At 42.0% G+C, this 16,236-nt stretch overlaps 1 protein-coding gene across 18 annotated transcripts in view; it reads right to left on the bottom strand.

Moving 5' to 3' along the window:
* The window catches only part of SENP6 (SUMO specific peptidase 6), a 178,152-nt gene that overhangs the window by 31,697 nt on the left and 130,219 nt on the right, over window positions 1–16,236 (bottom strand). For 17 of the 18 annotated variants that reach the window (XM_043542530.1, XM_043542534.1, XM_043542533.1 and 14 more), the window contains 4 exons: window positions 2,321–2,550; window positions 1,640–1,749; window positions 1,437–1,553; window positions 54–176 (listed from right to left, as the gene is read on the bottom strand). In XM_043542530.1, coding sequence (XP_043398465.1) covers window positions 54–176; window positions 1,437–1,553; window positions 1,640–1,749; window positions 2,321–2,550 — 580 coding nt within the window. Of the gene's footprint in view, window positions 1–53; window positions 177–1,432; window positions 1,554–1,639; window positions 1,750–2,320; window positions 2,551–16,236 lie in introns of those variants that run through there. The other variant, XM_043542539.1, reaches the window with a different exon arrangement.

Below are 16,236 nucleotides of genomic sequence, written 5' to 3'. Positions count from 1 at the left end.
GTCTCTATTCTAATGGCCTTCATTGTGTTTAGCACTTAATACATCACACTTACGAGAGATTTGCAGTTTCATGAAGATTTCTTCTCTCTCTTTGATTAAGGCGTTTATAGAAAAACGAACTGAACACATGAATTCTGTCAGCATCTTCTTTTTTCAGTTTTTCTAGGACCAAATACCTGTTTTAGGAAAAATATCCTATTTTTTATATTTTTTTTAAATGCCTGCAGTTCTTTTATGTAAAGCTCTGTGTTACTCGACTAGCTGGCAAAGTCTGCCACATAGTGGCCATATTGACCAGACAGCAGCGCCCACCCAAAAGGTTTCAGATGCCCCTCATTAAATTGGAATGAACTACAAAAGTGTCATGGCTCAGTTAACTAACTAGACTGAAACTAACAAATGCTATGCTACCCACAATTCGAGGCAACATTTTTGCTCAAGAAATTTCATTACTTGTGGGTTTGAGATGGTCCTTTATTATGGGTTTCTGTTTAATTTCTTTTGTTTTCAAACCACATAGAAGATTTAAACTTGTTAGTTAATGGGTCATTGACACAGTATACAAATAAAAAATAGCAACCTCAAAGCTCTGTTACAAAAGAAAGAGTAATTAACATTCTAAAACTGAGGCTCTCAGTCTTCTCTTTTCTTCTAAAAAATATTTTAATAAATATATTGAATTTATACGCACACACAAACACACACACACACACACACCCCCTCTCCAACATATTAGGCACCAAACCTCAACCACACGATTATGTCATTTAATACTATAGGTTGAAAACTGGCATTTTTAAAAATCGTATTCTAAGGGACAGCTAAAAGGCTTTTGATTAGCAAATTCTATAAATCAAAATAATTAAATTCAGGTCTAGTGCATACAAAAATTCTGAACATGTTTAAAGAAAAGGAGTACTTGTGGCATCTTAGAGATTAATAAATTTATTTGAGCATAAGCTTTCGTGAGCTACAGCTCACTTCATCGGATGCAACCGACGAAGTGAGCTGTAGAGCTCACGAAAGCTTATGCTCAAATAAATTTGTTAGTCTCTAAGGTGCCACAAGTATTCCTTTTCTTTTTGCGAATACAGCCTAACACGGCTGCTACTCTGAAACCTGAACATGTTTATTCACCTTAAAGAGAGGAAGGTCAAACTAAGGTTATATTTCTTCCCTACTTAATTATCACTATTATTCCTGTTATTGAGAAGCTTTGCAGAATCTTGTTTTCAAATTGAAAAATGTCAGACAGGACATAAACCATAAGATTAAAAACCTTTTAACAAAGTAACAATTCAACTTTTAAATCTGGCAGACATAAATGGCTTGAAACCAAGTCATGTTAATTGACCTACAGAGCTTTGGTGTAAACACGTTTCAAGAGCCATAGCGAAGAGATGCTAAAAACCAGCTTGAAATAACAAAAAACTTACTTTAAATAAAAATCAATAATAACATCATTTAAAAATTCTCCTTCATTTAGGCAATGGAGGTCTTCATTGGTCACAGAAATACCACCTTTAGCAGGAGGTGGAGGATAAACTATCAACCTGCAAAGGAAAATACATTAAAATAATAAATATGAAACTCCACAGAAAGTAGTAAAGCATTGCAAAAACACAGAAAGACATCTTACTTTTCTATAGGACCAATAAAGACTGTATGTGGCTCTCCAATTTCATCATCATCATCAAAAAATTGAAATGGAGGTGCATTTCGCAGCTGCATTTTGGATTCAGAGACAACCTTATAAAATGAATATAATATTTATTCCAACTGTACATTCAAAAGTTTATAAAATTAAATTATTAAATCCTTATAAATTCCCCCAAGGAGACATGTTCCATTGTTTTTAAAAAAATGCTTTGAGAAGCTAAGCAGAGGCATTTTACTGACAGGGTGGTAATATCATTAGTACCATGGTCTAAAAGAACTATTTAACATAACAAAGGGAAGAAAAATAGTTTTAATTCAATTATGGTACTTATATGTCAGTCTGACTGGCAGACAAACTAAAGTGATAGCTCAAAATTCTGCAAGCTCTTAGGAAGTTAAATTCGGTGAAAAGAAAACACTAATTACATTTAACTAGAGTGAAGCAAAATAATTTTCCTCTTCTGGAATTGTACTAATGTTACACATTTAGCTAAAATTCTGCAAAAATGAAATATTTGAACTAAAATCTAGAAAGACGAAAAAATATATACTAAAAGACAATTGCTCCTAGTGAAACAGCACAGTCTAAGCATAGTATTTGTAAATCAAAATGACATCACAACTCAGAGTAAACCTTTGGTCCAGAACAAAATATATTTACATTTTTAATTTTGTTTTCTTTATGAGAAGAAGTGCTTCCTTTGGAGTTGTCTTCCAAGGATTTTGTAAAGGCCACAAGCCTACCATTGGCTTCTTCAAATGGAATTTTCACAAAGAAATCAGAAATATTATTCCTGATACCAATCTCAGCAACAATTTTTTCAAATATTGTATTTCCATGAGCATCAAGGCCAGTCTCAAAAATCAGAACAATGTACTGTTCTTCTGGATCTAAGGAAAAAACAGACACACAATTGACAATTTACTTAAAAATGCATAAAAATCTATCGGATTTTCCTATTTGAAAGTTATTGATGTTAAACAGCCTTCAGTCAAAACAAATGCATTAAAACAGTAATATCAAAATTTTACAACTTGGATTCTCAAAGTGAAGCCCGATTTTCAGAGGTGCGGAACCTCCACAAATCCCATGAGTATTGTGTGTTCTATCTATTCTGAAATATCAGGCACATTTGATTTACAAGGTTAAAAATTAATGCATAAAGACATGCATCTAGATTTGAAAAATTTGGCCTAAGTTTGTTTAGTATGGTAAAGTTATCCTAAATACAGATAATCTGAAATACAAACATACATAGATTTCTCACTCTAAAAATATCTCATAAGAACAACAACACAAAACGACGTGTACTGGGGGGAGGAAGAAATACTCTTACAGAAAACAGAAAGTGTAATAATTGCTTCCTGGTCATAAAAATGTACATGGAGTATTTTTTGGAGGATTTAAAACAAAACACTATAATCAGTTTATTCACCCATGTCTTACATTTTGTCTAGCCATTTAAACCTGTGCAAAGTATTGCAAAATACTACCATTATCATTTGGAAAAGTGGAGAATCACACCTGATACAAATATTTATAAAAAGACAAAGAATCAGAGGTCCTAACATACTTTAAAAAGCAGTATCTTCTCTGTAACTTGGACCTCACTTAAAAAGCCAATGAAATTATCAAGTCACTCACACTTTCTTTTCTTCGTATTATACCTGCTGTCTTGTAATTTCAGTAAAATTTCATATCGGTATAAAAAGAACATAAGAATGGCCCTACTGGGTCAGACCAAAGGTCCATCTAGCCCAGTATCTGGTCTTCCAACAGCGGCCAATGCCAGGTGTCCCAGAAGGAATGAACAGAACAGGTAATCATCAAGTGACCCTTCCCCAGTCGCTCATTCCCAGCTTCTGGCAAACCAAGGCTAGGGACACCATTTCTACCCACCCTGGCTAATAGCCATTGATGGACCTATCCTCCATGAATTTATCTGGTTCTTTTTTGAACCCCGTTATGCTTTTGGCCTTCACAACATTCTCTGGCAAGAAGTTCCACAGGTTGATTGTGCGTTGTGTGAAGAAATATTTCCTTTTATTTGTTTTAAACCTGCTGCCTATTAATTTCATTTGGTGACCCAGTCATGATTTTATAGACCTCAATCATATCTCCCCTTAGCCATCTCTTTTCCAAGTTGAAAAGTCCCAGTCTTATAAATCTCTTCTCATATGGAAGCCGTTCCATACCCCGTAATCATTTTTGTTGCCCTTTTCTGAACCTTTTCCAATATATCTTTTTTGAGATGGGGCGACCACACCTGGACACAGTATTCAAGATGTGGGTATACCATGGATTTATATAGAGGCAACATGATATTTTCTGTCCTATTATCTATCCCTTTCGTAATTATTCCCAGCATTCTGTCCACTTTTTTGACTGCTGCAGCATATTGTGTGGATGTTTTCAGAGAACTATCCACAATGACTCCAAGATTTCTTTCTTAAGTGGTAACAGCTAATTTATACTCTATCATTTTATATCTGGAGACAGGGGGCTTAATTGTTCCCATATCAACACCAGTATTCATGAACAGCAGTGCCACTGAAATCAGTGGAGTTACACCAATATATATCTGGTATAAGAGGAGAGTCATAACCCAGGATGTATATATGTATGTATGCGTGCGCACTTTTATAGACCTAGAATAAGCAAGTCCCCCTGTTCTAAAATGTTCACAAGCTAAATTAGGTTTATAATCTAAATCAGGGGTCTCAAACTCAAATGACCACGAGGGCCACATGAGAACTAGTACATTGACCCAAGGGCCACACCATTGACCACTCCACCCCTTCCATCAGGCCCCGCTCCTGCCCTGCCTCTTCCCACCCCTTCCCTGCTCCATTCCAACCCCTTCCCCGAAATCCCAACCCCAACTCCGCCCCCTTCCTGCTCCCAGGGGGTGCAGGAAGGGTGCAGGGTGCGTCAGGGGGCTCAAAGCAGGGGGTTGGCGTGCAAGAGGGGGTGCGGGGTGCGTCAGGGGGCTCAGGGCAGAAGGTTGGGGTGCAGGAGGGGTGCAGCAGGGGGCTCAGGGCAGGAGGTTGGGGTGCAGGAGATGTGCGGGGTGCGGCAGGGGGCTCAGGGCAGGGGGCTAGTGCAGCAGGGATGCTGCAGGGGGCTTAGGGTCAGGGTGCAGGAGGGGTTCGGGGGGCGGGTCCGGCCCGGTGCACTCCGGGAAACAGCCAGGACCTGGGGGAGGAGGGGCACAGGGGTCTGTGTTTCAGAGCAGCAGCTGTGTTAGTCTGTATCCGCAAAAAGAAAAGGAGTACTTGTGGCACCTTAAAGACTAACAAATTTATTGGAGCATAAGCTTTTGTGAACTACAGCTCCTCCAGGTACCTCCCCCGAAGCTCCCATTGGCTGGGAACTGGCAGAGGTGGGGGTGCTGCGGGGAACTGGTGGGTCGCAGAAAATAACATCATGGGCCACATGCAGCCCATGTGTTTGAGACCCCTGATCTAAATTGACAAAGAACCAAAAGGATTAGGGTTAAGAATGCAACATGCAAGTAAACTGACTTGAGCTAAAGTTTACCACATACTTTGATTTCACTATTTGTTGATTTTGTAATCTCTTTACTAATAAATCCATCTGCCTTCTCTTACGATCTGTAGCAATGTGCCAGCTCATCTATTACTATGTGACATTTAAAACATCCACCCTGTCTCTCCCCACCCCCCACCCGCAAACAGACATGGCTGCAAAGGAAAAAGGCACCTAGATGATGCCAGATTAAATTTCTGTGTTAGAAAGAGCATCTGGGAACGACTCTTCATGCTCTCTCCTGCTTCTAGAAATCTGGAGTAGCTGCAGCCACTTTGGGAGGAGCCAAACTGTACTACAGCAGTTTAGGAGTCTGTCCTGTTGAACATTACGGTAACCCTAGTTACAGGGCCGTCCCTAGACATTGTGGTGCCCTAAGCAGCTCCCCCTGTGGTGGGGGTGGATGGGGGAGCTGCGCCCAAGGCCTGTGTGGGGCAGGAGCAGGCTTGGGGGGCAGGGAGAAACTGCCCCCCAGCACACACTGGCAGCGTGGAGTGGGCTGGGGCCGGGTCACTTCACTTCTCGCCGCCCGGTAAGTGCAGGGCGTGCCTGACCCCTGCTGCAGTCCCCCTGGACGTAGCTCTGGGGAAGGGATGGAGTGGGAGCAGGGCTGGGGAGGAGCAGGGGCGGAAAGAGGAGGGGCGGGGACTATGGGGAAGGGGTGGAATGGGCACGGGGCGAGAGCAGGGGCAGGTTTCCTGGACGGCTCAGCATCTGCATAGTTTGCTTATGGGTAAGGATGGCCCTGCCTAGCTAGTCACTATCTAACTCAGATAAAAGGAGTATGAAAGTAGATCCAAGATTGTTTTTTCAAAGTTTCATATTTTAAGGCCAGAAGGGACCATTAGACAATCTATCCTTAACTCCTGCATAACACAGACCATAGCGTTTCATCCAGTTACCCCAGCACAGAGTCCAATAAATTGTGCTTGACTAAAGCATATTTTTTAGATAGGCATCTATTCTTGATTGAAAGACATCAAGAGATGGAGAATCCACCATTTCCCTTGGCAGGAGTTCCAATGGTTAGTCACCCCTGTCAAAAATCTGTGCCATATTTCTAATTTGAATCTGTCTGGCTTTAACTTCCAGCCATTGGTTCCTACTATACCTTTCTTGCTGAAAGAAAGAACCCTTAGTACCCAGTGTTTTCCTCCCATGAAGATAACAGTGTGTAAATACCAAGTCCCCTCTGATCTTTTTGATAAATTTAACAGATTGAACTCCTTCAACCTCTCACTGTCATGCATTTTTTCCAGCCCTTCAATCATTAGCCAATCAGGCATCTCTTTTCATTCTTTCCCTCATGAAAAGAACATGAGGGCCCAGAATGAAAGTGAATGAGTGAATTTTTTGTGGTAATGAGTTTCACAGATTGGCTGTGCACTAATGATATAACTACACTGAAAAAACTAAAAAAAAAAAAACCCATACACACCACCCACACAAAATCCTGCGGAAGCAAGTCCCAGAGCCCCAGTCAACTGACTGTGTCTTGTGGTGCTCGCACTATGGGGCGGACATTCTTGCTCAGAATGGAATCTGGGCTCTGCAACCCCATAAGGGGGGTTGGGTCTTGGAGCCCAGGTGGGAACATCTGCTATTTTTAGCCCTGTAGCATGAGCTCAAGTCAGTTGATTTGGGCTCAAACTCCCTGCTGTGTGGTTTTTCCCACCTCCCCCAGCGTTGACACACCCTGAAACAGAGAATATTTTTGGGGAGTTTTAAAATTTGCTAGTAAACTGTTCAGTATGATTTAGCAGCAATCTGATGTATACTATATAACCCAAATAAGATTGAGATGATGTTCAAAGAATGCTCAAACCAACCAGCAAAAATAGCGGACATATCAGCATCCCATAAAAGTGGAGCGTTGGCTCATTCATTTCTAAGGTTTGCGACCAGGGGAGTCTTGTTGGTTCCTTTGTTGCTACTTGATTTTCAAGTAGCAGGAGATGTTAAATAAGTTTTGGTGGTATTGTTTGGGCTTAGAACGACTGAAGTGGTTAAGAGCTACTGATATTACATGTCTGGATGCCCTTTCAATTTTTTAAAAGTGCATTTATGTAACAATTTGTAATAATAAATAAACAATGTCGAACATACAAAGAAGTTTATGAGAAGCACTTGTCACTCATTAGAAAACACCTTGGTAATTCACTTGTAAACCCAATTTGCTACGCAACATGTGATTTATCCAAGTTGTTTCTGAAGCACATCTCTGTGGTACCTGAATTGATCATCCCTAACTTTTAAGAAACACTTTTCAAATCATGCTTCTCCACTTATGTGTTTTCAATCTTCTCAAAAATAAAGTGATTATTAAAAAAGTTCTTTGGTTAACAAGGGCTCAAACTGTGCAGATCCAGAGTAACTCCAGATGTTAGGAATCTGTCTAATATGCCCTATGGGAAATCAATAGGCTCATCGCTGAGTGGGAGGCTGAAATGGTCAAGAAAGAAAAGTAGGTTTTAACCTACTATTATTTATTTTATATTACAGACTTAAGAACTATGTAGAGATATAGACACTAAATATGAGATTAAATTCTAGATAGTTTTACAAGCCAGCACTTTCAGCAGCAAAAGTAACCTGTGAGAATTTCTGTTCACAGTTGATGGCTATGGATCATTGTTTACCTTTTCCAAGCTGTTTCCATGGAAACAAACTGCACTGTGAATTAATTTTTTTTTTTTAAAAAGATCTGGTTACGTAACAGTAAGAATTCTCAAAATAAACTGTCCCCACACATTCATCCTTTTGTAGTCATGAACTTAAATGCATACATTCTGAATGTTAACAGTAGTTATGCCAAGCTTCCAGATCTACTCCCAGAGATGAACCACCACAGCTTCTGACCAGACTGCAGCATTCTACACCCTGACTTTGCTCAGCAGCAGACATACAACATTTCCTAGCTCCTCAGGGTGAGAATAAGGGAGACAATTAGGACAGATGGTTCATATCCATCTTGCTAACCCTACCCCCAAAACACTGCAACATTAAGTGGTGCCACTGCCTGACTGCTCACCTCTTTGCCCTGAGATACTGTTGGAGGAGACTGGCTGATGCAGGGGTGGGGTCTGCTGCAAGACTAAGTTTAAACAGCTTCCACTGCTACTTGCTGGTACTACTCTGTGTTGCTTGCATGCTCCAGCATGTACCAATAGCCCTTGGGCTAGTGGAAGAGGTTCTCAGAAATAAGTATAGGTTTATACTTATGGGGGAGAGTTGGCTGGTAGCATACCAGACTAAACTCATAACTTTAAGAACTAAAAACTGAACAGAAAAAAATTTAAAAAATAACTTTAAATCTGGTAAGCTATCAGCAGTTCTTTGTAAAACCACCACCAACAGGATTTGGCCGAAAGGGAGAGATGTACCTTCTTTTAAAAATGGGAGTTCAGTGCTTTTTAGGCATATGCATAAAGGCAAACAACTCTCAAATACCTAACTACTTTTAATGATTCTACGTCTGCCTGGCTTGGTATACAACTCCAATTGTGAAGACCTGTGCTTGCAATTTCATAAAGGAAATACTTATTTTCTCTGATCAGATCTTTTCTGCCATGAAAATAGAAATCTTCTGACAAGCTAATTCTCAGCTACTGGTTTCCAGTCTCCATTTCCACATTATACTGAACAAGGAAAAGGTTTAAAATATTGACTTGTTCAAAAACCAAAATAGATGCTTCCTGTTACCACAAATTTTCAGTTTTTATGGAAATTGGACTGGAAAGGGGACTGTTAGTCACCAGTTGAGAGGAAACACTAAAAATCCATTTCACTGCTCAGTAGGCAAACAGAAACTGCACTTACCACAATACAAATAATAGTGATAAAGCACTAGGCTGAAAACCAGCCTGTGACCTTGGTCTGAGGGAAAAAGCATTTAAAATTTATTTTAGAACAAATCTTTTAATAACTGTTTTATTTATTTTATTTTTACTGAATATGCCTACTTCCGGGTTAGTTGAAGGCAATTCTTGCATAATCATAGAAACGTAGGGCAGGAAGGGACCTTGAGAGGTCATCAACTCCAGCCACCTGTTCTGGGGTAGAACTGAGTACAGCTAGATCACCCCCCTGACATGTGTTTGGCCAACCTGTTATTAAAAACCTCTCATGAGGAGGATCCCACAACCTCCCGCGGTAGCCTATTCCAGAGCTTAACTACCTTTATGGTTAGAAAGCTTTTCCTAATATATAACCTAAATTTCCCTTGCTGTAGATTAAGCATGACTACTTGTCCTACCTCCTAGACATGGAGAACAATTGATCACCATTCTTTTTACAAACAGCCCTTCATATATTTGAATTTAAGATCCATTATAACGCCCAAGTCCTTTTCAGTAGCACTACCACCTACCCAGTCATTCCCCATTTTGTAGTTGTGCATTTGGTTTTTCCATCCTAAATGAAGTACTTTATATTTCATCTTGATTTCAGACCAATTCTCCAATTTGTCAAGATCGTTTTGAATTCTAATCCTGTCCTCCAAGCTGCTTGCAACATCCCAGCTTGGTGTCAACCACAAATTTTAAGCATGTTCTTCACGCCATTATCCAAATCATTAATGAAAATACTGAATAATACCCGACCCAAGACCGACCCCCTGCAGGATTCCACCAAATAGGACCTCTCAGTCCAACAGTGAATCATTGACAACTACTCTTGGAGTACAGTCTTCCAACCAGTTGTGCACCCACCTAGTAACAATTTAATCTAGACTACATTTCCCTAGTTTGCTTATCAGAATGTCATTTGTTCCCCTTTTTAAAGATACTGTGTCTACCCTTCTCCAGTACTCTGGGACCTCACTTATCCTCCATGAGTTCTCAAAGGTAATTGCTAACAGTTCTGAGAATGCTTTAGCTAGTTCCTTAAACACCTTAGACCTGCTGACTTGAATACATCTAACTTGCCTAAATATTCTTTTAACCTGTTCTCTCTCTATTTTGGCTTACTTGCCTTCTCCCTTGTGGTTAATACTGTGTTGAATAGGTCACCATTAACCTTTTTAGTGAAGACTGAAGCAAAATAGGCACTGAACACCTCAGCCTTCTTGATGTCATCAGTTATTAGCTCTTCTTCCCCTGTAAGCAGACAACCTAGGTGTTCCTTGATCTTTCCCTTACTCTTAATGAATTTAAAGAGCCTCTTCTTATTGCCTTTTATGTCCCTTGCTACGTGCGTTAGTCTTTCTGATTTTGTCCCTATAGGTTTGTACTATTCCTTTGTACGCATCCATCACAATTTGTCCATGTTTCCACATTTTGTAGGATTCCTTTTTGATTTTCAGGTCATTAAAACGCTCCTGATGGAGCCACATTGACCTCTTACTATTCCTCCTATCTTTCCTTTACATTGGAATAGACTACAATTGTGTCTTAAATATTGTTTCCTTGATAAACTGCCAACTCTCCTAAACAATTTTTCCCCTTAGATTTTCTTCCCATGGGAACTTACCTACCAGTACTCTCAGTTTGTTCAAGTCTGCTTTTTTTTTTTCCTCTCTTTTTTTAATTCCATTGTCCTTATTCTGTTCTCATTCCTTCGTTTCCTTAGAATCATGAAATGAAAAGGTTACTCACCCTGTGCAGCAACTGTGGTTCTTTGAGAAGTATGTCCCTGTAGGTGCCCGGCTTCAGATTTAAATGCACCTCACACACCTTTAATCAGAGATTTTTGTTAGCAGTTTCTGTTCAGCCCACACATACACCAAGACTATATGGAGCCCCACAAAGGAAACTCTTGACACAGAGGTAAAGTAGGGCGGGGGACACATCTTGAAGAACCTCAGTTACTGCACAGGGTGAGTAACCTTTTCTTCCTCCAGTAGTCTCTATTGGTGCTCCACTTCATGTGACTCTAGAACAATATCCTCACAGTGAGCAAGGAGCTTCAGAATTGGGTCCAGAACTGAAGGCAGAACTGCACTGCCAACTGCTGCATCAGATCTAAAAGCATGGATCAAGACACAGTGCTTGGAGAAGGTATATAATAAAGACCATGGAGAGGCTCTGCAGGCCTCAGGTTACTGGAACGTCTTTAAGATATTGGCATAGATATTGGTTGCAACCTTATAGTGTGTAGCAACACCCTAGGAGGTGCTTGAATGGTGGCTGCATCATAACATGCAATAATACACCCAGAGGTCCACCTCAATAGCCCTTGGGTGAAGACTGTGGATCATTTAGATCTGTCTGCAACAAAAACAAAACAGTTTAGGAGACTTCCAAAATAGTTTGGTCCTATTTAGTTAGAAGGCCAACATCGAGGGTATGAAAGGAATCCTCCTGTTGAAAAAACAAACAAACAAAACCAGCAAATGATTAAGATAAAATTCGGATCACACCTTAGGTAGGAATTTAGGAGTGTGGACATAAGGACCAGCGAGCTTACCTTCAGTACCTGGAAAGATAATGGAGTAAATAATTAAGCAATCAATTTGCGAACACCTGGAAGATAATAAGGTGATGAGTAACAATCAGCACGGATTTGTCAAGAACAAATCATGTCAAACCAACCTAATAGCTTTTTTTGATAGGGTAACAAGCCTTGTGGATAGGGGGAAAGCGGTAGATGTGATATATCATGGCTTTAGTAAGGCTTTTGATGTTGTCTCACATGACCTTCTCATAAACAAACTAGGGAAATCCACCTAGGTTGTAGCTACTATAAGGTGGGTGCATAACTGGTTGGAAAACTGTTCCCAGAGAGCAATTATCAGTGGTTCACAGTCAGTCAATCTGGAAAAACACTGAGTGGAGTCCCACAGGGACCAGTTCTGTTCAATATCTTCATCAATGATTTAGATAATGACAGAGAGAGTACAGTTATAAAGTTTGCAGATGACACCAAGCTGGGAGAGGTCGCAAGTGCTTTGGAGGATAGGATTAAAATTCAAAATGATCTAGACAAACTGGAGAAATGGTATGAACTAAATAGGATGAAATTAAATAAGAACAAATGCAAAGTATTCCATTTAGGAAGGAACAATCAGCTGCACATATACAAAATGGGAAATGACTGCCTAGGAAGGGAGTACTGCGGAAAGGGATCTGGCAGGTCATAGTGGATCACAAGCTAAATATGAGTCAACAGTGTAACACTGTGGTAAAAAAAGAAAACATCACTCTGGGATGCATTAGCAGAAGTATTGTAAGCAAGCTCTACTACATGCTGATAAGGCCTCAACTGAAGTATTGTGTCCAGTTCTGGGTGCCACATTTCAAGGAAGATGTAGACAAATTGGAGAAGGTCCAGAGAAATGCAACAGAAGTGATTAAAGGTCTAGAAAACATGACCTATGAGGGACGATTGAAAAAACTGGGTTTGTTTAGCCTGGAGAAGAGAAGACAGAGGGGCATGATAACCGTTCTCAAGTACAGAAAAGGTTGTTACAAGGAGGAGGCTTAAATTGCAGCAACGGCAGTTTAGGTTGGACATTAGGAAAAGCTTCCTAACTGTCAGGGTGGTTAAGCACTAGAATAAAATTGCCTAGGAAGGCTGTGGAATCTCTATCACTGGATATTTTTAAGAGCAGGTTAGAGACACACTTGTCAGGGATGGTCCAGATAATGCTTAGTCCTGCCATGAGTGCCGGGGACTGAAGTTGACCTCTCGAGGTTCCTTCCGGTCCGACAATTCTATGAAATCTTGTCCTTGAATACTGTGAAAGGACTGTCTACTATTAAAGCCGCAACTTCTCCAACTCTTTGGGCTGATGTGATGGCTACCAAGAAGGTGGTTTTCACTAACGGGTTAGGTAAGGAGAAGGTCACCAGAGGGAGGTGGTGTGAGGTGTGTAAGAACTAGATTGAGATCCCAAGCCGGAGTGGGGTCTTTCACTTGAGGAAAAAGGTTCCCCACACCTTTGACAAACCTTAAAGTTGTTGGGTGAGCAAACACTGAACCCTTCCACTGGGAAACGAAAGGCTGTTAAGGTGGCCAAATGAACCTTGACCGAGCTGGCTGGTAATCCTATTTTCTTCAGTTTCAACAGGTACCAAGATAACCAAGAGTGCAGCAGATTCGGTTGCAAGTCGGAGTTTACATAATGGGCTAAATCTTTTCTGCTTTTGCAAATATCTGTTTCAGGTATATTCCTTCCTACTGTTTAACACCATCTGTTGTACTTGGTAGAACAGGTAGCCTCTGGCCCCACACACCATCAAGTAATCATGCACTGAGGTGGAGAATTGCTCGGAATTCTGGTGGGGACGTGGGTGAGAGGGGGTTCAATCAGTATCTGGAACTCAAATAATTGGATAGGATGGGATCTCTGGGCAGTCTGTGACCCACTACATTTTCTTTTGTTTGTAGGGGGTGTATTGCTAAATGGTCCTGGAGTCTTTCAAACTGTGCAGGGACTCATCTGTAACCTCTGAAAACAACTTCAGACCATCAAAGGGAGGTCCTCTGCAGTGCTTTGGACCTCTCTGGGAAAGCTGGACAGTTGAAGCCAGGATACACGACACAACTTCCACCAAAGAGGGAACAGGCCATTGTGTCTGCCACATCTAGCAAGGCTTGAAGGGATATCCTGGCCAGTGATTGTGTCTCTGCAATGATGGTCTGATGTTGCTCTTTGCTCGATAAAAGCAGTACATTTCATGTAGTTTGTGTAATTATATTTTGCCATGAACACCTGAAAATTTCAATTCGAAATTGCAGGATTGCAGATGTGAGGGCTTCCATCCCAAAAAAAAAAAAAAAAAAAAAAAAAAAAGGCTTGACTTAGTGTGGTGGTGTTTCCCCTATTCATTCACAACATCCACCACTGGAGAGTTTGGAGTGGGGAAGGGTAAGAAAACAAGTATTTCCCCACCAATGACTCCAAATTTTTAATCTGTCTGTTTGCATGTTGATAGTACTGTAGCTGGGGTCTGCCAAACAGTCTTCACCAGATCAAAAAGTGCTTCAGTGACAGGTAATGCAATTCTGGTGAGTGGTCAATTCTGCAGAATGTCCAGCAACTTACATTGTGATTCCTTGACCTCTTCCAGTGATTTCCTTGACTTCTTCTGCAGTGATTTCTGTCACCCCTTTTATGATGTCCTGAAACCACTGGACATCATCAGCCATTGACAGTGGTAGAGGCATAACTGCCTAATCTGGAGACAAAGTGGATGTGGTAGTTTGAGGGATAGCCTCCTTATTTGCCATGGCTTCCTGCTCCTCAAATGTCTTCTCCTGACGAATGAGCTGGGGTGGAAGTGAATGTATCCCTCTCTCATCTCAGTGGAAGAGACTCAGGGCCTTGGAAAATTGTTGGTATTCCTCATAGGGCTCCCAGTATGGCCACTGTGTTTGTGTGTTGGTGGGGGGTCATACAGGAGAAATGGCATCCAAGGCTGTTCTCACCATCTGTGATGTCTTCCTTGAAATTCCTCACTCCCTCCAAGAGGGGGTTTCTGTATGGACATTTAGGAGAGCCCTGCACCGAGATGAAAGAGACTGAAGGGATATCTCCATCATCATCCTCAACACTGTCCACTGGAGGAGCCCCTATCAAACAGGGTGGTGAATAGGGCGGTAGCACAGGTAGATGGAGCGGGTCTCAGGCAGTGTTCCCTCTAATTTTTTATGTCTATGTATGGAATGAATTTTGTTATGTGCACCAATATGGAGGTGATATGAGATATCACCTTCATATTGGTGCCTATAAAATTCATGTGGTGGGGGAGGGGCCGAGGGGTTCGGAGTGTGGGAGGGGGCTCAGGCTGGGGCAGAGGGTTGGGGTGTGGGGATGCGGGAAGAGGGCTCTGGGGTGGGGCTGGGGCGGAGGCTCAGGACTGGGGCAGAGGGTTGGGGGTGTGGGCTCTGGTATGAGGATGAGGAGCTTGGGGTGCAGGCTGCCCCAGGACTGTGATGGGGGGGGAGAAAGGCCCCCCCCCGCCCCTCTCTCTGGCTGCTCCGGCAGGCATGGGCCAGGGGAGGCGCTCCTCTCCCTGGCGGCTCCAGCGGGCCTGGGCCGGGCTGAGGGAGGGGCTCCTCTCCCCTGGCAAGTCCAGGGCAGGTCTGCACTGGGGCCAGCGGGGAGGGACACCTCTCCCCACCGCAGCCCTAAGCCCCTGCGTGGAGCTTAATAGGCGGCTGCGCAGCCGCGCAGTTTAGAGGGAACTTAGGTCTCAGTACCAAGAAGCGCTTGATAGCCATAAACAGTGGCTCTGAAGAAGGGAACTTTCCACCATTAGCATCCTTGATTTAATCTCCCAGTTCTTCCTTGCCCTGGATTTAAGCACCAGACGGAAGTTACATTTGAGAGATGTCCGACTTTCCACAACAGCAAATGTACTTGGAGTGGCTAACCGGGATGGCCACTTCCCGGTTGTCAGTGTTCGAACCGTGGTAAGCTGGGCAAGCCTCCCCAGAGGGAAGGAGAGGAACAAAACTCTTTCACCTATTAAACTAAGATAATCTAACTAGCAAACTAACTAGGCACTGGGGAGGGCAGGGAGAAGAGAGAGGGGGAGGTGGAAAACACCCTTTTAGCAGAGACATGCTCAAGGCAGACACACTAAATGCTCTGTCTCAGGCCAAGGCTGGTGTGAGGGAACAGAGGGAGGACCACTTTTGCAGCCCTAAATTTTGCAGCCCCTTCATGCCCAGTTTGAGGCATGAAGCATGCACAGGCCGAACAGATGATGCTAAAAAAAATCCCCAATCGACGGTGTGTAGGGCACATGCACACCTGAAGTGGAACACTCATAGGACACCACTTAAAGAGCTGTCATTTCATGATGACTTTCATCAAAATTACCTTCCATCTTCAGATATGCTATCAATTCCTCCCTGATGGTCAGAATCAAGTCTAAAATGGCTGTCCCCCTGGTTGCTATGTCCACTTTCTGAAACAAAAAATTGCCCGCAATACATTCCAAGAACTTACTGGAAATTTTGTGTTTTGCACAATTACTTTTCCAAGAGATGTCTGAGTAGTTAAAGTCCCCCATCACTACTAGATTCTGTTTTTTGGATATTTCTGTTATGTGGCTGAAGGCAATCTTCCTTCAGTCTAA

Source organism: Chelonia mydas, chromosome 3 (genome assembly GCF_015237465.2).
Source record: "Chelonia mydas isolate rCheMyd1 chromosome 3, rCheMyd1.pri.v2, whole genome shotgun sequence".
Classification (NCBI taxonomy): domain Eukaryota; kingdom Metazoa; phylum Chordata; order Testudines; family Cheloniidae; genus Chelonia; species Chelonia mydas.
The sequence above is the reverse complement of the archived record's forward strand: the minus strand, read 5'-3'. Positions and strand labels throughout refer to the sequence as shown.